Genomic DNA, 21,087 nt, shown 5'->3' with positions numbered 1-21,087 from the left:
ACCATAGCTGCTTATTTTTACTATGCAAAACTCTTGTAGATTGCAGGTACTTAACAATGTCACTCATCTAGGGGTCCTGCTCCTCATGCTGCATTCTTGAATCATGCTGCATTATGACATTTACTTTCACAGATAAGGTAAAAATCCACCAGGCTGTATTGTGATGATTCTTATTTCAGTCATCACTTTGCTACTTACTCATAAACTAGTCCAACTCTCTGAATCTTAGTCTCCTGTCTTATCTAGTAGAGCTAATATTTACTTGATGTGAAGGTTGGGTAGATTGTAATGTGCTGTCCAAATAGACACCATATTCACTGCTTGGCTAATGTGACTTTTGTATCTGGTATGACTGATACAAATGTACAATTCTCTTGCCAACAGAGGTCTGAAATAAAGTTCTCCACACTCCCCAAGTCGAAGCAAGGCAAGTTTGTCTCAGTTTCACTTTGCTGTATTTTACATATTGCTAGGAAGCAGTTGTAAACTGTGCTCTAGGACTCAAGAGATTGTCAAAGGGCTTAAGAAAGAGCTGCTAAGGAATAGAACTGTCTGTCCTTTCTTCCCACTTCAACATACTACCCATTTTTAACTGGAAATATGATTCACCAAAATGACTCTAACTGACATGTCAGGGAAGTCACCACAAACTACAGATTGGACCAACTGAATTTCATAAGTAAAATCTTATCAAGTCATAGTATTCAAGACCATTTTTTGTTGTTCTTTGAAATGAATTGTGGTTTCCAAGACATCCGTCACTCTCCTCTGACTCCTAGTCATTTCCTGGGGTTGACAGATCTGTCTTCCAGAGTCACACTGGCTATCAGAATGTCTCTCTCATGTTATTCTTCATATTGTGTCTCTGTCTCAAGACAAGCTACTAAAAGGACTGGGGAAGAGTAGAACAGCCATCTTACAGATAAGCCGGTTATCAGGGCCCTCACAAAAGCAGCTGCATAGCATCCCATAGATGGAGTGACTGGCAAGGAGCATTCCTTTTCCTGTTTCTCATCTCAAAATGTCACTAAATGCCAATCTGTACCTTCATGAGTCCTCTCTAAAACATACATACCATGTTTCTAGTAAGCATGAGAAATACCCTAAAATAACGTTTAAGCTTTAAGTAGGAACTTTAATGAGTTTAAATTGATTTACAGTGACTAAAGTTTCAAGTAATCTTGGGAATTTTAAATCTTCCACATGTGCTGAATATTGGTACTAAGAGGGGACAGAACAGAGGGCCTCCTTGCCTAAGACAGGGACCATCAGTCCATATGTAAGTGTCTGCAATTGTCAGAATAACCTAAAGACACCATGGGGCTGAGAAGATTAGGTGAAGGATATTCATTGTTTCTGAGCAGTAAGAGGCAAATGAATTACTAAGTCTTTAATGAAGAAAAAGAAGAAGAAAGGGAAGAAGCTGTGAAACTGAAAATTTTAGCGAGTGATTGTGTGCAACATACATCTATGCACACGGATGTATAGGAAGATACAATCTTAGTCAAACTAAAACCAATGGTGAGGAACTCAGGAATAAGAAGATCCCGGGGATTTAGTGGATCCAGGGACAATAGGAAACAGATAAAGGGTGCTTAGCGAGTTTGTTTGTGGCACCTGAAGTTTAAACCATTTCCTTTTGGCTAAACAAGAAAGAGTTTTTTAAATAAAACTCCTTTTATGTATTTCTGAAAGGTAAATATTTTATTGGGAAATTGGAAGTTGGAGGAAAATCTGTTCCATCATGTCTGGGTATTAGAGTTTTGCTTAATAACTTGCCAACACATTCTGCTTCCAAGAGCTGTGGCATGTGTGTGTGTGCCCAATTAAAGCAATTTCTCTTTGCTTTGTCTTCTAGCTTAAGCTCAAGTGACATATAAACCACCATTAAAGGGAGGATAAAGGTAAAATGTGGCATTATTAACTTAATGGATAGCAACTAGTGTTAAAGTTACATTTTTTTAAACTCTGATTTCTTGCTCTGAATCAACTGAAAATTCAAATATTGATTGCCTTTTTGAGACATTATGGTATAAGTCATGATTAGTATTTCAATGCAACTTTTAAATGATACTTCTTGAAACTGAACTCAGAGGCTTTTTTACATTTAGCTAGTGTGTCTATGATAAACCCATGCCCTACTACCACGTGGGTTCCAGGAATCAAACTGAGCTTGTCAGGCTTGGCAGCAAGTATCTTTCTGCTGAGCCAGCTCACCAGTGCTCATTCATAATCAGAGTAAGGAGGCTGAGGTTATAGTTCAGTGACAGAGCACTTGCCTAGCACGCACAAAACCTTGGGTTTGATCTTGGGTTCTATATCCATAAATGTATGTGCATACATATCTGGTCCATACATTTAAATACTTGGTTCCCAGTTAGTGGAACTGTTTGAGGACTGGGAAGTGTGGGCCTGGTGGAGGAGGTGTGTCATGGGGGTGGGCTTTGACTTTCAAAGGCCCACACCATTTCCAGTTAGTCTCTGCCTCCTGCTTGAAGATAAGACTGTAAACACCCAGCTATAGTTCCAGCATCAGGCCTGCTGGTCTGCTGGCCTCCTGCCGTGCGGTCTTTGTCATGATGGTTATAACCTTTTGCAACTGTGAGCCCGAAATTAAACATTTTCTGTTATAAGTTGCCTTGGTGAAGGTGTTTTTTCATGGCAATAGAAAAGTAACTAAGACAACATATATATAACATCAAAATTAAAATGTAGAATAGCTTTTATAGCATTCTTATGCAATCACTGGTAGGTCTCAGCACTAAAATAATGATTTAAGAACTATGTACTGTGTCTTGAGGTTTTCATTATTTCCAATAAGGTACATTCCAACATTCAATCAATAAAGCTGCTTCACAAAAAGTTACCCCCCCCCTTTTTTTTTGTTTTTTGTTTTTTGTTTTTTGTTTTTTTGAGACAGGGTTTCTCTGTGAAACAGTCCTGACGGTCCTGGAACTCACCCTGCAGATCAAGCTGTTTTCAAATACACAGAGATCCATCTGCCTCTGCCTCCCAGTTATTGGCATTAACGGTGCGTGCCACCACTGCCCAGCATTGTGTGTGGGATGGGGGTGGTGTGGTGTGTGTGTGTGTGTGTGTGTGTGTGTGTGGAGCCAAAGCTGACCTTGAACTTATGATCTTCCTGCCTTCTCCTCCTTCAGCAAATCCTACCAGCACGCACCTCCATAACTAAAAAGTTACCTGTCTTTAATGAGCAAGTTTGTTTTCAATGAAAAACAAAGATTCTTGGATTGATGTGTTTCCCACTTGTTCATATCCTGAACAAGAGATATCCTTGAGTATTAGTCCACACTTCTTTCCTGAGCATCATGCTCCAACTTTTCTTACAAATCTGAAAGCCTTACCATCCACAGCCAGTGACATGGTATCTTGAGTGTCTTCAATCCCGTACATGACATCACAGCGGTAGACACCTGCATCACTAGCACGGAGTTTGACCATAGTGAGGGAGGCATCGCCCACATCCTCGGGATGTGTAAGCACTGACACACGCCCTTTGTAGTCCTGCCCAATCTTGATATTCCCATTTTGGGCCACCAGGACAGTAGTCTCCTTTATGTCTTTTCCATTTTTGTCCACTTCCATCTTGGACCATTTGATTCTGAGAAATTCACTTGTGTTGTAATTGGGTGGTAAGGTAGGCATGGTGGAAAAATGACAAGGTAGGCTCACTTTCCCGGACAGAGAGCCTTTGACAGGTGGGCTTTTTTCCATTTTCACTAGAGAGAAGACAAAATATAAGATTAATATTCCTGAAAAGCTGGAACTGAGCCTATTCAATGTGTGACTACATAGGCAACAGACCTTTTTCCATCTTGAGTGTGTGGAAAACCAAGAATGATTTATATAAAGAAAACAGCATGGAACGTCAATAATGCTCTATAACACTGATGGGGTTAATGATGCTCATCTTTGTACACTGAAATGCAGAGCTCATTTGAAAGCATCTGTCACTTGGTATTTAACATGGGGGGAAACATGTAAAAATAAGGTGAGAACAAGTAAAAACTGAAGGAAAGAAAAGAACAGGGCAGGCTAGAATCAGTGCCATTGACTAAAAGATTAGACCACATGGGGGTGGTCAATGTTTGCACCTGTAATCCTAGTACTCAGGAGAATGAAGCAGGGGCATTGCTCTAAATTCCAGTCTTACCTACACCACAATGAAAATGATCAACCCTCTCTTGTCTCCCTCTCCCTCCCCCTCTTTCTCTGAAAAAAAAAAAAACCTGAACTGGTGTTAAGAAAAATAGTTGAAAGGGGAAAACTTAGGTTTATAGATCAGAGGGAGAAAAAAATCATTTAAGACAGCTGCCATAATATTATTTTAGGAAAATATAATAAAAATTAATATTTGAAGACAAACTTAGACTTTTAAACAGTACTTGAGAAGACTAGAGAAAGAGCAAGGCTCATATTTGAAGAGCCCTCTACTCAGGACAGCAATTGAGGCAGGCAATTGTCCAAGGCCAGCCTGAACTTGTTACACTAACAGGTCAGAGATGAGATCACTTAAGGTAACTACCACATTACCTTAGAGAAAATAAAAATAAAATTGAAAGAAGAATTTCCAACAGTCCTTCAAGAGACTGGAGTGAGGGTTAGTCTAATGTTTGAAGAGCCTTCTTTGGGCCCTTGTTTCCACCAAAGGCTTCATTATAATGACAACTCCAGCTGCAATCACTTTGCAGAGAAGCACTGCCTTTCATTATCCTGGGCCGGAAAACCAGCTTCTGTTCACCTAGCCCGCCTGACATACTTATTTCTGCTTAAGCTCTTAAACATTTAATGACAAAGGGTGTGCTGGTTACAATTTAACACGGTTGCATGCAAGAGAAAACATCCTCTTCCTGGAATCCATCCTCCTCACCCAAGCCCTCCTTCCCCTTCCAAGCTTCCACTAACTAGGCAGATCCAGGTGTTGAAAGGGTAAAAATTCTTGTTCTTGCACACACAATGCTCGCTGAAACGATGGCCAGAAGTAAAGAGTTGCCTCCAAATCAAGTGACACTGTGATGTTTAACTACTAAGATGATGCTTGCTTTGTTGATTTTTTTAACATCATACAAGTTATCAGAGAAATATGTGTCCCCATGTAGACATGCGTCAGCAATGACAGAACTCATTGAACCCTTATCAGTCAGTTGAGACGTTTTCAAAATTACAGGAAGATATTAATCCCTTTAACGAAAAAAGGGATTATTTGCCAAAGACAAAAAGGTAATTTAAAGTGATGGGCCTAGCATGGGCACAGTGGTTCATACTGGCAACCCCAAGACTTACGGCGTTAGCAAAGGTGAATCTCCACTAGCTGGAGACCAGACTATTTACATAGAAAATTTCAGGGTTGCCTAGGCTGCAAAGGGATACTCTGCTTCTTCCTCCCAAAAATTTGATTAATTCAATATTATGTCTAGTGTATTTATAATAGAAATCACTTGTTTATTCCAAAATTAAGATGACTTACTTTCAAGACTAGTTTATCATTCTATTTAATCTACATATATAGCCTGTTCACAGGATACATAACAAAATTAGCTAAAAATGAAGTGAGCTATTGGCTGCACTAAGTTATTCTTTAAAATACTAAGATTTTTTTAATATTGTGATGCAATAGTGAGGTAATCATCTCATCTCCATAGCTAAGAAAATTAAACCTCTAATTTAAAGTTCACCCTTTGAAATGAGCCTGATTTCTTGGTGAAGAGGCCCCTGAGAGGAAGCGGCAAGCCACCAACTGGCTGGCATCACACCCGAGCCAGAACACGTATCCCATTATATCTATCCAAACCATTTTTAGCATTGGCATTTATTAACTCCCTCTCGTAAGACTAACTTCATTCACACAGGCAGTCCTCACTGTGTCTCACTCTCTAGACACCTGCCTTAGTGACTGCCGGAACGGAAATCTTTTAGTGATTTCATAATCTCTTTCATACATTCATTAAGTCTGTAGAAGACATGCTAAAAGAGACCCTACTGGTTCACATTCCTTCAATTAAGAATCAGCTAAGGGATGCCAACACTTCTGTTTTATTTGTTTGTTTGTTTATCTATCAAGAGCAGGGATTCTAAGACTTGTGTATTCTGTATCTAAAAATCTAATTTATATTAATTGCATGTTTTAGGATTTCATACTTTCCATCCTAAAGAATCACTTAACACAAATAAAATAAAATAAGATTGCCTCAAATACTGGGGTTTGTTTTTAGTAGAAAAGGGAACAATTTTACAATAGTGTGGGATAGATAATCTCTAATTCCTTAACATCTATTTCTAAATTAAAATTGTTTTCACAATTATGAAAACCTAGGGGAAGCATAGATTCATCCAGCCCCATCAAGTAGAGACCTTCCTGAAATATGGAACAAGGCTTAATCACTACTGCTGTGATGAAGGGCATATGGGGACAAAAGGCAATGTCCCAAAAGGTGTGTACTATGCTGGATGTTCATAAAGACACAGATGTTAAAACCTTTGCTCTGAAGTGAATATAAGCTTACATAGAGTCTAATTTTCAGAATAAAATTAACCAAAAGATATGTGGACAAAACTTTTGAGTATTAAGACTCGGGTCTGAATTTACTGGGTCGCAAGAACCAAGCTAATCCCATCTAAATATTTTAAGAGTTATCTTAGCAGTCTGAAGTATAATGTAAATAAAGTATGCATTTAGAAAAATTCTGCAACATGCAGGAACTTGTCTGAATCTAGGCAAAATGTATCCTGACAAAATCAAGTGTTTACCATTCTCACAGATGGTTTGTGGTCTACATGAGTACAGTAAAGGAAAAAGCACTGTGTAATGAATGATCCGTTACTCCTCATTCTGTGCACAGACTCTACACAGTAAGAATGGTGTAAATTCCATCTGTGTCGAGAGAAAGGGACCACCGGACAAATATCAGATTGAGAATACTGGGATTTATTACATTCTTGTTCAATTCATGACCTCACAACACTATATTCTATTTTGTGTCACTAGAGGAATATTAAAGTAAGTGGGTAAATTTTCAGCATTTAAGATGGTTTCTAATGCAACTGTCAAATGCATTGTTAAAGCAAAGTTGGAAGCCAGTAAATCAGTATGACATGCTGTTCTTTGCTGTGAGCCGCTGACCTTCCGAGTCCTATGACATACCAGAACAGACATCAGAAAAACCTGCAGCCCCTCAGCAAGTTACTGCCACCTACCCCACTATGAACTGGAGCAATGTGTTTTATTTGGGTCTTAAATATACTTTTTGTTTCTGCCTCTCATAGGAAAGAACTCAACATCCCCCAAGTTAGCTAAAAATTGATTATGTGTATTATAAAAAATGGGGCCTCAAATGAAGTGTTGCATGATATGGTTAGCTATTAACATTTTATAATTCTATGAAGAAAATACACCATACATTGTTTTGTTCACTATGTAAGTCTCTATTTCAGACAAGGGATGTCTTGTTGTGACTGTCACTGTATTTCCTCTTCCATTATTAGCCACCCAAACTTTTCCTGTATCCACTGGGTACTCTTATTCTTTCCTCTCTGGTCTCCTTATCTACTTCTTGGAAACTTTTCAGAAGATCACTTGGGCACCTAGGCTCCCCATACTCATGGCCACCACATGAAGGAAGTTACGAGTTTTGCACTCAGGTCACCACTATAATCATCCAAATTAATTCCTTGCCTCCATCCCCGCTCTCCTATAATCAAATCTTTAGAAAACAAATAACAAAAGGTTTCAAGAATTTGATCCTACGTGTCGTCTGTGGACTGAAACTCTTTAGTGTGTGTTTGTGCACACTGAATAAAATCTTATGTCCTAAAACACCTATACTGCCCTAGATAGATGAGAAGTGTGAGACAATGGTGAGGGCTACGCTTCATGGCTTGACTTCTTCAGCCCCTCCCTTTGGTACTTACTGGATGTGGAAAGCAATTGTTCTTCTTGGCACTTCAGTTTCCTCTTTATAGCACATAGGTAATGGATGTTTTGGTTAACAAATGTTAAGCACTTAAAATAGCTTCCAGCTCCCAGTGAATCCTGTCTACGTGACTAGTGCTGCTTCTATTTATATAAGCTGATCTCTGCTTATCTCTCTGCCTATATCTCCTACTTTCCTTTTGATCACTACTGTCCAACAGGAGTGATTTTCCTGTTGCTCACACAAGGTTATCTTTTTAACTTAAGGGCAGATCTTAGCAAGCTGGCGTCGCTTCATTCTTATTTCAGCTTACATGTCACTTTATCAGAGAACTGACCTACTTCCCTCAACCAAAGCCATTCTCTAGGATGTCTTTCTGCTTTGCTTTGATTATCAGAAAATACCTACGAAGGTTATTTGTTTATTTCTGGTGCATATAAAATTTAAGTTTAATAAAAATAAAATCTACAGTATCCAATGATACATCCCTGGACACTTAGAATAATGCCTGATACAAAGAAGGAATTAAAAAATATTGTCAGAGGATGGAAGGATAAATTGGCAAATGGATGGATGGATGGATGGATGGATGAATGGATGCATGGATGCATGGGTGGGTGGATGGACGGGTGGATGGACAGGTGGATGGACAAGTGGATAGATGGGTAGGTAGGTGAGTGGATGGATGGATAAATGAATAGATGATGGATAGATATTTAAACCTTCAGTCCTGAAGAATGATTTAGCATATAACTAAATAGAACCACAGAGGAAGTGTCAAGCAAAGGGAATCATGTACGGGAAAGAGGAAAGACAAAAGTCTGTGGAGGGGCAAATTATTTCAGAAAGTCTGGAGCATCGGTATGCAGAAGTAGAAGTGAGGCTTGCAGAATATGCAAAGGAGAAGCAGATCAGTGAAGCTTGACATGGGCTCTTCAAATTCTTCATTGTGTCTCCTTGATTATACTAAAAACTAAAGTGAGAATTATGGAACCCTTACTAAACAGGTACAAAGACAAAGCTAAGAAGGACAGTGCCTCCGCACCTACTTGCCACTTACCTTTCCATAAACAAAGGCAGATGGTTACAGATACTTGCTAGCAACATTATTTAATTTTCCTAACTTAAAACTCTAGACTCGCAGGCTCAATTTTCCTTTCGGTATAAGAAAGTCTTTAAAATGTACTACAGAAGAAATTAGAATTTTAAGTATTCTCAGTGCTCAAAAAGAGCCTTTTACCCAGTTAAATGTGGGGGCCAGACATGGTAACACCTATTAGTAACCTAGAATTTGAAAGGCTGGAGTAGGAGACCCGTGAGTTTGAGACTAGCTAAACTACATAATGAGACACTGTCTCAAAACATAAATAAAAAACAAACATACAAACCAAAAACTCAACTGATCTATGAGGTTTCTAAACATTTCACTTACAAGAATTTGTTATTTTGGTCTACTTGACTTATTGAAATATACTGCATTCAGTAATACTTTAAGTAAAAATATTAAGCAATACATAGATTTTTTAAATGATTCTTCATTGTATAATACCATATTATAATTCCATTTCCCAGTGTTTTCTCATATATTAATAAAGTGTTACTCTACTTACCTTTATTCAGTGCATGGGTTACTAATAAGGTTGAGCACATCCATAAGACACCTTTCATATTTATCAACATCTTGCCCTAGAAATGAAGAGAAACAAAGTATACCACAAGTATTTATGGTGATGGCAGGCTGCAAGTCACTTGTTAATTAGGTACTGGTTGCAATAAAAGAAGTTCTCTGTGGACTGTACAAACAAGAGGCTTCTAATGGAAGATATCACAACACTGTGACTGTTAATTTGAATCACACTTGAAACAATAGTTACCAAGGTAATTCTAAGCACCCGTGTGGGCACTTACAGGCTGACACAGGATGTCCACAGCTAGGTAGGCCATAGGAAGAACACTAGAAATGACAGCCTATGTTCATATAGTGAAGAGCTGCCATAAAGAGGATGAAGCAACCTCAGAATCTAATCCGAATGAGGAGAGTGGAAGTGGACAGAAGGAGAAAATGCTGAAGATGATGAAAAACGGATGTTGCGAGCCCAAACTACTTCAAGTTAGAGGTGAGAAGGAACTGACTGGCCAGTGGCTCCGGCCAGTGTTATCACCAGCAAGAATGAGACTTCAGAAGGCTTTGTTGCAGTGGAAGCGCAAACACCATTGACTGTCTAGCTGGCTGAACAAACAAAATAAATGTATCCCAAAGAGCTGCTAATGACAAAAGTGACCAGTTTTAAAGCACTCCCAACAGCTTTTAAGTCCCAAGAGTAAACAATGAAAGAAGATATTTTTCACTGAAAGTCAGGAAACACTGACCTTGGCTTAGCTACTAATTTACTGTGTGCTTTGGGAAAGACATTTAACAATCTGAGTCACAAAAAAGACTCTTCCAAGAGTGAGTTTACAGAAACTGGCCTAGTAAGGACAAGCACCAGGACTGAGGGTTGTTAGTGTTTCTATTTAAATATATCTCAAAGACCCACAGCTTGAAGATTTGGACTTGATCTTGGCTTTATTAGAGTTGGAGAAACTTAGAGACGGTGCCTAGTGAGAATTCTCAGGTCACCAATGCTGTGTCCTCAAAGGGAATCTGGGCTATGGATCTCTCTTTACTTTTCCACTGACATCTCCTGAGCATCCCATTCCACCTCACGCTCCCAGGCGTGATATGCTACCTGGCCACAGGCTCTCAAGCAAGGACCATGTACTTCATCCTCCAAAACTGTAGAGAAATCCCTCTTACATGTTTAAGTTGATTGTTGAGGCTTTGTGTTACAGTCTTGGGAACAGACTCACAGGCATATTATTCAAGAACATTTTGTTACTTGCAACCAAAGATATCTTCACAGACTCATATATAAGATGGTACCCTATTGAACTCCTTTTGCCTGACTTGGAAAACAAATTGTGTATTACCCAAGAAACCTGGACTGAAATATGTAAACGACAAAAGAATTCAAGTCCAGTTTGTGCTCAAATATATTCAGCTCAAATATATTTTAATACTCCATGACCGCTACTCATTTTTCCTTAATAATATTCTGCACTTGATCTTGTTTTATAAATCTCAAAATACATGCTACAACCAAACTAAAAAAAAACTCAAAATACATGCTTAACTTATGGACTTATGGCTTTACCTATATCTCGATGGCTTGACAGTGGTTCAGAAACAAGATATATTAATTTCATATGAAACATGAACATTTGGATCATAAAATGATATTAAATATATGCAATCCTTGAATATCAATTTAATCCAAACAGAACACCTTCTTTTAATCATTCTTCTAAATAACACTTTCCTTGTTTCTTAAGGAAAAATTAGCCTCTGTTTTTAGTTTTCTTCCTTTTTTTTCAGGAAAACTTTATGAAGTATTTTTACTGTTTGGGCTCCACTGCTAAACATTCTTGAATTCAAATTCTTCATTTTCTACCTAAACTATCATATTATAAGTAAATGGATATGCCTTTCTAATATTTATTTCTCTAGTTAAAGGACGAAAATTAATGTGCATTATAGAAATGATTGAAAGTCCTGAAAATACTGCCCATGAAATATGCTCATTTATATCTAATATAGTCAGTATGTTGTGATTATTATTAAAATTAGTAGCTCAAGCTTTCTATAGATTCTCTAATTCTTGCCTCAGGTCATTAATAATAAAGAATTTGAAGCCATAAGTCATACTTTGGGCTACCTCTCTAATAGTAGTTTATAACATTATGTTTATAATAAAGTGCCATCACTTATCATTGGCTTTACTTATGACTTTAAAATATATTTTACAAAGAGTTGGCTCAGTGGGTAAAGGTGCCTTCTGTGAAGACTGATGATGTGAACTTGGTCTCCAGGAACTACTTATTAGGAGAGAACTTTTTCTCTCAAGTTGTCCTCTGACTTCTACATGCACAATGTGGGACATTTGCAGACACACATAAAAATGCATAAATTTAATAAAATATGTTTTATATCTTCTGTAAAACAGTAGGCTTCTATAAGGCAAAGCTGCTCATGAATTCGCATAGTGTTGTAGGTGCTAAGTGCAATACCACTTGGACAGGGTTAGTAGACCAAATGTGTAATCAATGCTTCCACTTTGAAGCACCTGTAATTCCTTATGAATGTGAGCATGTAGGGCTATGTGAGGTTTGAAACACATGACTGTGCAGCTGAATATTAATATTTCCTAATAATAATATGGGACACGTTAATATTCAGATAGTCCAATGTTATAAAACCAAAGGAAAATGATGTGATCCTCACTCTGGAACATATCCTCTGCATTTTTATTTCCTGCCCAGAACAAATGCTCAGAAACCTAACTCTTGATATATCATGCTTAATCCTTATAAACATGTCTCTATTTTTTTCTATATCAAAGAGAAAAATCTGTCTTCATCTCTCCAGCAAGTTTTCTCACCTGCCCAGAGACTATCATTAAAGCTAAACTAAAGAATAAAATCAGTAACTTAAAAACATACAGATGAAAAATGCTTGGGATGCACTGGTATAAGTTACAATTGCTCCAAAGTAAATACAAGGGCTCTCGAACTAAATTCCAGATCTCCAGCTTCGTTGGAAAATGTCCTGCCAGCAACAGTAACCATACAGTGACCTCCCAACTTGGGTTTGGTGCTGGAGGTCACAGGTGCTCCAGCTGGTCTCTTCTCTATCTCCGCTCATGCCTGTCCCTGTCAGCATCTTTGCTGCACTCACATTGACGGATGATCAGCCATGACTTTCGTAACTATGTCAGAGAGCTCTTAGTGGGTGTCTCACAACTGTATTTCTATTGTCCCATCATCGATATATGTTAGCGTACATTTCCCTTTTCTTTTTCAGTTTTATGAGGCCTACACCTGTGCCTTTAATTAAGCTATATCACTTTTTTTGCATTTGAGTCGATTAAGTGAGAAAATTGACCCTTTCTTTGTTTATAGCATGCCTCCAGCTCCTGTTTCTATTCTTCTGCTCCAGAATGTCTGTCTTGTGTGGTCTGTCAGTGATAGCAAATCTCTGTACATGGAAAGTCTGAGGAGATAAGGAAGTCAGCAGTCTCTATATTTAGCCATATACTTCAGTAAAGTCAAAAATAGGAAAAAGTCATTGAACCATCAAGGTCCAACTGACTACAGCTGTTTAGTTGCCTGGGAAACAAAAGACAAGGTCAATGGAATTTCTGTCCCTGTAAAATGTCTGCAGAGAAGAGTGGCATCTCACACCAGGAATAGACTGTCAGGGCTCTATTAAACAGATATTTAGTATTCCCCCTCATTCTCAGGGAAGCCTAGAGGACAGAGTGTAATCTAAGGACAAAGACACAATGGTTTTGTCTACCATCCTGCCAATCAGTTGTTCTTGGCCACTAGTTGTCTTGGATACCTCAGTTACAACTTAGATATAGTAACCATTGCAAGTTATACTTTAGGACTTCATAGTATTAACTGTACCACAGCCTACACCTAGATTCCTGAGCCTGGACTGAGTTAAGATTTTAGTGATGTCCTTCAGCACTCTGTTCTCTGCCGATGTTTCATTACTCCATCTCCTTCATGCTCTGTTTTCACTGTAACATATGGCACTACTTTGCTTATGTATTTGGGAATTATCTTCTTCTTTTAGGCAATATAGAAGCCTTAAAAAAACCTCTAATGTTTTCTTCACTTCTAGTTCCACAACACCCAGGACATTCAGTAACTGTTTGTTTTAAATTAATGAATGTGTACTTACTTAAGTCACTAAATATCACTAAATATGTTCTCTCTACACTTTATTCTCTTCACTTAAACCACATATTCCAAATCAGCAAATACAGTTTTCCATGGATATAGTAAAAATGTCTACTCTACCCAGAAAGTTCTCTGGGATGAATATTTACTCTCAAAAATTTTGCTTCAAGTTGGGCATGGTCAAGCATACCTTTAATCCCAGCACTCAGGAGGCAGAGGCAGAGGCAAGTGTATTTCTGTGAGTTCAAAGCTAGCCTGATCTACAGAGCAGCTCAGGACAGCCAAGGCTGTTACATGGAGAAACTCTGTCTTGCAAAACCAAGAAATATGTTTTAATCCATAAGTAGTAGGGCACACCTGCAATTCTAGCACTATGAATGAAACAGGAGGACTAAAAGGTCAAGGAGAGAACTAGGGTCCAGAAGGAATCTCAGACTTGAGTTGCTACACATCCAGATCCTGCTGTTGAACAGGCCAATCCATCAATAAAACACTGCAAGGAAAAATCCTATCCTAAGGGATATTTCTACCATAATATCTAAAAGTAGAATATCCAGGTGAAAGAATATGCACACTTTTCAATATCTTTAGCTGGTATATTAAAAAAAGTTTTCCGCATTATTTTCTCAAGAAAACGAATTTATTGAAGGTCTTACGATAACTTATAACTTCGTTTCTCTACAACCCAACCAACATAAGTTTCCCAAACTGTTTTCTTTGTCTGTCTGATGAAAACAATTATGCAGTGTGTTGTTGCTGTTTTAGTGACTTTTAAAAGAAAATTTATTTACTTTATTTCATGTACATGAGTGCTTTGCTTGCCTGTATATACGTACACCATGTGTGTGCCTGGTGCTCGTGGAGGCCAGAAGAGGGCATCAGAGCCCCTTAAACCTGACTTACAGATGGTTGTGGAGCACCATGTGGGTGCTGGGAACTGAACCAAGGTCTCTGCAAGAACAACAAGCATCCTTAACCACTGAGAAATCTCTTTAGCCCCTTATGGTTTGGTTTTTTTTTTTTTTTTGGTTTTTACGAGACAGGGTTTCTCTGTTTTGGAGGCTGTCGGTCCAGCCTGGCCTCGAACTCACAGAGATCCGCCTGCCTCTGCCTCCTGAGTTCTGGGATTAAAGGTGTGCGCCACCAACGCCCGGCCCTTATGGTTATTTTTATAACTGTCAATGAAGATGAACAAATTTTGTCACAGGATTCAAAAAATCATATTTTTTTTCCACAACACTACCAGTCTGTAAGTTTGCCCAGTTTTTGACAGATTCAGTATTTGTTTTAGTAGACATAGTACATTAGTATCTCTCATTTATGTAGCTTTCCATTCCTCAAAGCTTTTTCGTAGCCATTTGGACTTCTAAACGTTACAACTGTATCCATGGGATACATTATGACACTGAAGCCCAATCAGTTCGGCTTAACTTGGTTTCCCAATTAAAGCGCCCAACACAACATTTCTGATTACCAAGTCTAGTGGTCACTCGACACTCTCTCAGGCAGGTTGAAACAATAACATAATGGTAGAAAGACTGTGATTCATGACTTACTACTTCTGTGTTTACTATAAAAAGGATCATTTCTTTCTTAAAATATTTATTTTATTTTTAAAGTGTGAATATGGGTGTGTGCATGTACACACCTGCGTGCCTGCACGTGTGCTCATGTGAGTGCAGAGGCCAGTCAGATCTCTCTGCAGCTGGAGTTAAAAGCGATTGTGAGCAGCCTGACATGGAAGCCAGCTCCAGTCCCCTGCTAGAGAAGTACACACTACTGCTCACACTTCACCACTGCGGGTCTCCCTGGTGCCAGAAATTGGTCACTTCTGGCAGGCAGTCCACACATGTGCCCTTCTATATATATAACAGGTCGATTAAAACAGTTTAGGATATGCAATTAACAAACACTTTTAACAAAGATCCCATGTACTGACCACTGAAAGAAAGCTACCCCGCCACAACATCTAGTTCTAAGAACTTTACATCAGACTTGATTTTTGTGTCCAAGATGCATTTGTAGATTTCCATATCTACAAGGTCCAGATTATAAGAAGAAACTGACAAATCTTCACTAATCCAAATGGAACTTGGTCAAGAAGTGTTTCCTCCCCCTTGTTCTGACTTCAAACATATACATCAGGCAGCACATTTTTCCCACATGAGGGCAAGTAACCTCTAACAATGAGTGTTTGTCTGTCTCCTCACTGGTTTCTCTGGGTGGGTGGAGAAATTTTTTAAATCCACCTAGTATTAGGCACTCATTCTTTTGACACACAGCATCAAGAAGTTCTGCCCTTCTCGGAGCCATATCCCATCTGAAATACAGTGGAAGAGAGCTGGTTGCTCTTTATGCTTTAAGGGGCTCCCATTACTGACCAATCATTAACCTGAGAGTGTTTAAGCATAGCCCTGCAAGGAGAGACAAACAATGGAGCATCACCCACATTAACCATCTTCAGCTTTGAGTTAGCCTTTTACAGCCTTTCCAAACATAAAGTTACTCTAATATGGACTGAGACAACTCAGAATTGCAGAGGGATTTCCCTGCAACTTGCAAAAGCAAAGAAAGGGGGAAGCCTGATTAGAAAAACCCATAGACCCGAGGAAATTCTTTCCAAACTTCTTTTTTTAAAACAGAAAGAAAACAGACTTATGAAGAGGCTTAATTTTTCAAACCACGATGAAAAACGAAACTTTGAACTCTTACATAAATTCTAAGTGATGGTCTTGAATCCCATCCCTCTTTCCCCCGCCCACAAGAAGATTAAGGACTGTGGACTTCCTGCTGGAGGAAGTAATTGCTCAATTGCTTCGGAATCCATTGGAACCCTTTGCAACATTAGTGGGGACATGCAGATGCAATTTGTCAAAGATCCCTTTCTTTCTTTCTTTGTGCTGGGAACGAGAACTCAGATTCTTTGAGACCCCCCTCCTTGCTACATTGCTCTGACAATGGGAACCCCCACTCCACCTCAGAAAACTATCTGATGCTTCCATTGTTGTTTTCCTATTAAATTCAAAATATTCGTTTTTAGGATTTTATGTGAATATTTCCTGAGCTTAACACAGTTACCAAGCAGTACTTAACACAATTTTGGCCATAGGTTTTAGCGAGAAACAAAACCATTAATGGACAAACTATGAACAGAATTTCAGGTGAGAAAGCAGACCATTAAAACCTAGCTCCTCCGAATTAGAAGCTGGAGAGTTTAAAGAAGCTCTTAGTAGCAGTGTCCAGTCTACATCGCCACACATCCCCGCACAGCCCCCCCACTTTGCGCCCCAGGTCTTTTATCAGTCATTTGACCAACACCTACCCCCTGCCCACTCTAAGGGTCTGGTTGATATTCATTTACACCAATCTTAATTTTATCGCTGACTAAAAGTGGTCTTTAGGCAAATGTGAATGTACTTAAAATCGAGTGCATGGAGCAATGACAAACTTGTCTCATTTTCGTGCCAAGAGTTGACTAGGAGTAAATCTTCATTTCTCCTTTTAAAGCCAAAACCCCGAACTTTGCATATCACTCCCAAGAATCAGAAGAAAATGAGGATTTTAAAAGACTTCTAAAGTGAGCGTTTAGTGCCATCTGAGAAGAAGCTGGGTCCACTCCAGCTTCAGCGAGCCTTAGGAGCTGTAGGAGGCACGCCAGCCGAGGCACCACCCGGGTCGAGCCCAGTCCCGCCCCAGTTGGCAGCAGCCGCTGGAGACCTAAGCTGAGCGGATCGCCGGAGCAGCTGTGCAGCTGTCTCGGAGCCCAGGAAGTCACACCCGTCTCGCGCCCTGAGCTCAAGCTCCAGCCCACGTGGCGGATGGCGAACCCCCGCCGCTGAGGGCAGTGCCTACCAGGGTCCCTCCCCAAAAGCGGGATGAATTCAGGTGGGCGGGGCGGGACCACTTCTGCTTGTTGTAGCTCCTTCCCACGCCAACAACGGACAACGATGCGTCTGTTATCTCCTTGGACACTGGGCACGACATTGAGACCAATACTTCGAAACGAGTCTATCCGGCTCCTGGCTATCTTTCATTCATCTGTTTAGCCTTCTTTCCTTTCGTTTTCCGCCTTCCCTCCGTTGTCCTCATTCCTTCCCTATCTTTTCCACTCCTTTCCTTTGCCTCTAGGCGCCTTCTCCCCAGTTTCCACGCGCAACGTGTGTCCCGGTGTTGAAGAAGTTAACTTGGATGAGGGGACACTCTTTTTACGATAGCCTGGAACAGGGCCCTAGCATTGTGTTCAAAGACCTTAGCTAAATTTGCCAAAGCAAGTACCTCTATTACTTTTCTTAAAGATGAGCAAATTGCATGTCCTGAAACCTCAAACCTGGCTCGGTTGCCAGCGTTGTGTTAGTCCGCCCAGCAGCAGGCACCGCCCAGGGTGCCGCGGGAAGCCAGGAGGACAGAAGGAAAGAAGCCCCCGCTGTCGGGACGGCCAAATTCCCTTCTTTCCTTCTCCTCCAAACCCCAGAATTTACGTCCCAGATTCTGAAGTAGAAAACCATTAACTGGGGGCCGGAGTCTTCTCTCCTTGAACCCAAGGATGTGAAAGCGTTTCACTGGCCTTCTTTTTCTCCGCTTGTGCTGAATTCCTCCATCAGGGGGAGCTCACACCTACCACAAAACTCCCTGTTCCTAGACATCTGGGTTCTGCTAGTCGGAAACACCCAACTGCAAGCAGATCTTAAGGAGTGCACCGCCCACCTTGCTCCTCCCTCTGGGCCTGCCTCCTCGGACCGAGAAGGAAGGGATTTCACACTGGCCATTCATTTGTCAGCCATGGGGGAGGGGACGCATAAGCAGAGAGGAGGCTGAGAGGGGCCGGAGAAGGCAGAGAAGATGGAGACGGGGAAGGAGACACAAAGATGAGGGGGCACAGATAGCCAGACTCCGCTGCGGCTGTACTCGGGGCGGTATAGTACAGCAGCCTAGCATGGGGTAGGGGAGATTTCTTCCCCTTTCCGCAGGATCCCTAGAACAAGCAGGACATGCGGAGGCGTACGTAGTTGGAACCGAGAGTAAACAGTTTAGGCTATGGCACTATTTCTTACCCCTGTTTCTTCTGTCTAACCCCCTGACCGCTCCACGCCCATTGACACAGAGAACAAGCCGGGACAACCGGAATGCCCCGGGTATGCAGGCAACAGAGAAGTCTCTGCAATGCCCAAGCTTACTCGGGGCATTGGGACTCTCTCAGCCAGGGTGTCCCCGGGGACTCCCGGCACGCGCTCTCCGCAATCACTCTACGAGCCTGTAAAGTTGCTCAACTGAAGTGGAGAAATGAGAGCTGGTGAAGATGTAGAAGGGAACAGAGGACTTCGGTAATTCAGGCGACAAACTGGACCAATTGGTCCCTAACTCGGGTCTCCGCGCCACCTTTGTCTGGAGAGCGCTCTGGGTCCTGGCTTGCTACTAAAGATGAGGACGACAAGTCCCCATTTCGCTTTCCGGGGCGAGAGCGAAAAACACTGCGCATCTCTGTGGTTCAGGGGGAGCTTTCCCGCCCAGGAGCCTCCCAGACCTCTACCGTGTTCCAACAACCCCACCCCCAACCACGGCTTCTTCCCGGCTGGCTCCGGCGCACCACGCGCAGGACAAAAGAACACAGGGGCAACATGAGGGAGCTTTGACAGCCCCCAAGTCATCAAAGAAACGCAACCCCAGTACCCTGCCCAACCCCTGCCAGAAAGGTTTCCACATTGCCTGGGCGGGGGGCTGGAGAGGGGAGGGTCGTGTCCTCTCAGGTCCGAGGTAGCTAAAGTGTCCCGCTGCCTGGTCAGGAGCTGCCCAGGGGTGTCTTTCCAGGAACCAGAGATAGTGACCACACACTAGGAGCCAAGAAACCAGGTGGTCTGCCCTCAGGTGGTTTCAAGGACCTGTATTTGGGCAAGTTTGGGGACTCCCCATTCAAACTTTTGCCTCAATCATTAAAAGACAACAACAACAACAAAAAAAAATCAAGGTGTGAGCCCCTCCCATTCTTCCAACTCAAAATAGCATGACTTTTCTAAGATTTCTCTTCAAAAAGATCCTGTCCCCCTATTCCGTTCCTCCTTTTCCTCTACCCCACCCCGGGCTTCTTTGTCTAGATCTTTTTCAGCACCAAGATCTGTCTGAATTTCTCTTTAACAAGCCTCTTCAAAGTTACCTGCATGTTGTAAAGTGTGCACATTTGCTTAACTTCGCCTACAGCTAGCCCTCTTGGCTTTAATTAAAGCCCTCTTCCAATTGCAGTGTACCCCCCACCTCCACGAAGCTGGGCGGTTTTCTTTTCCCAACAAGTTTTACCCCCTTTCTTTTAAATGGGGAAACAAAAGAAACGTGATTACCTTGAAAGGCGGCGTGCTGCAGTTTGGGGGAGAAAATGTACTGCTGAGCTGTGAGGATGGGCTCCGCGTTGCCCCGGCAGATCACATAGGAAGCGCGGTGGGCCTGGGGAAGGATGTGGCGGAGGTGAGGGAGGATGCGCTGCTTGCGGCAGATCCCGGTCCCGGCGCCTGTCCACAGCACCCAACACCCACGGCTGCTGCGCCCGCCCGCGCGCCTTCAGTTCTTCCCCAGAAAGGCTCGGGGCAGCTCGCCTGCAAGTTCAAATGCGGGTTGTGACACCCATCGTCATTATATCACTGTACCGTCAGCGCCGAGGAGGAGACTCGGCGAGAAGGAGGAGGGAGAGGAGGAGGGTTCATTCACAGGCACTAGGAGCGCTCCGCAGCTTCAGCCACTCCAAAGAGCCCAGCCTTGGAAACAGGCGGAGGGGCGGAAAGGAGCTCCCAGCGCCCGCCGAGGGGACCGCCTGCCTCCCTCGCCAGGCACTCCCACCTCTCAGCGGTTCTTCCTGACAAGAAGTACCAATTGGCTGGGGGGAAAGCGGCGCTCCTCATTCAGCCACCCTGTACCACCTCGCAGTGCGCACTCAAACAGCTGCCTTCCCACCGTCCCCCACCCCACCCCCTATCCCCGCTCTGTGCTGCCACTTCTGAAGTAGGGGAAAGGAGTCCCCAAGCTCTGGTGCGGCAGGCAAGCAAGGAGCAATTAAGAATGGTCAGTTCTTAGGAGCGGACCGGACTCTGTAAAATCAGCTAAGAACTTGCTTACTACGTGTTTATGCGCCCACGGAGCATGCCTGTCCCATCTGAAGGGGTGTCAGGCTCAAGACTCCTGCCAACCTGAAAGAGATACCGAGAAAGTGAGATCCTGAGCTCCAGAGAGACTGTGAGCATTCGCCACTGCTCTCCCTAGGGAACTGCCCAATGGGGAGCCCGCGGCATCGGGCCCTACACAAAGACCCTGGCAATAAAGGGCTGGACAGGAAATCCCCCAGGCAATCCCTTGTCCCATTCAGAGAGAATCCTTTCTCTGACATAAA

The 21,087-nt window shown here is 41.8% G+C and overlaps 1 protein-coding gene across 4 annotated transcripts in view; it reads right to left on the bottom strand.

The window, feature by feature from the left end:
- The window catches only part of Vcan (versican), a 95,212-nt gene extending 74,773 nt beyond the window's left edge, over positions 1-20,439 (bottom strand). Inside the window, exons 1-3 of one of the 4 annotated variants that reach the window (XM_040728896.1) lie at positions 20,048-20,439; positions 9,542-9,617; positions 3,366-3,740 (exon numbers count right to left, since the gene is read on the bottom strand). In XM_040728896.1, the coding sequence (XP_040584830.1) occupies positions 3,366-3,740; positions 9,542-9,611 (445 nt within the window). In that variant the 5' untranslated portion in view covers positions 9,612-9,617; positions 20,048-20,439. The remainder of the gene's footprint in view (positions 1-3,365; positions 3,741-9,541; positions 9,618-20,047) is intronic. The other 3 variants (XM_040728897.1, XM_040728898.1, XM_040728900.1) reach the window with 3 other exon arrangements.
- Between the last annotated feature and the right edge of the window lie 648 nt (positions 20,440-21,087).

This window comes from Mesocricetus auratus, unplaced genomic scaffold (assembly GCF_017639785.1).
Source record: "Mesocricetus auratus isolate SY011 unplaced genomic scaffold, BCM_Maur_2.0 Super-Scaffold_100020, whole genome shotgun sequence".
NCBI lineage: Eukaryota > Metazoa > Chordata > Mammalia > Rodentia > Cricetidae > Mesocricetus > Mesocricetus auratus.
This window is presented reverse-complemented; position numbering and strand designations above follow the sequence as displayed.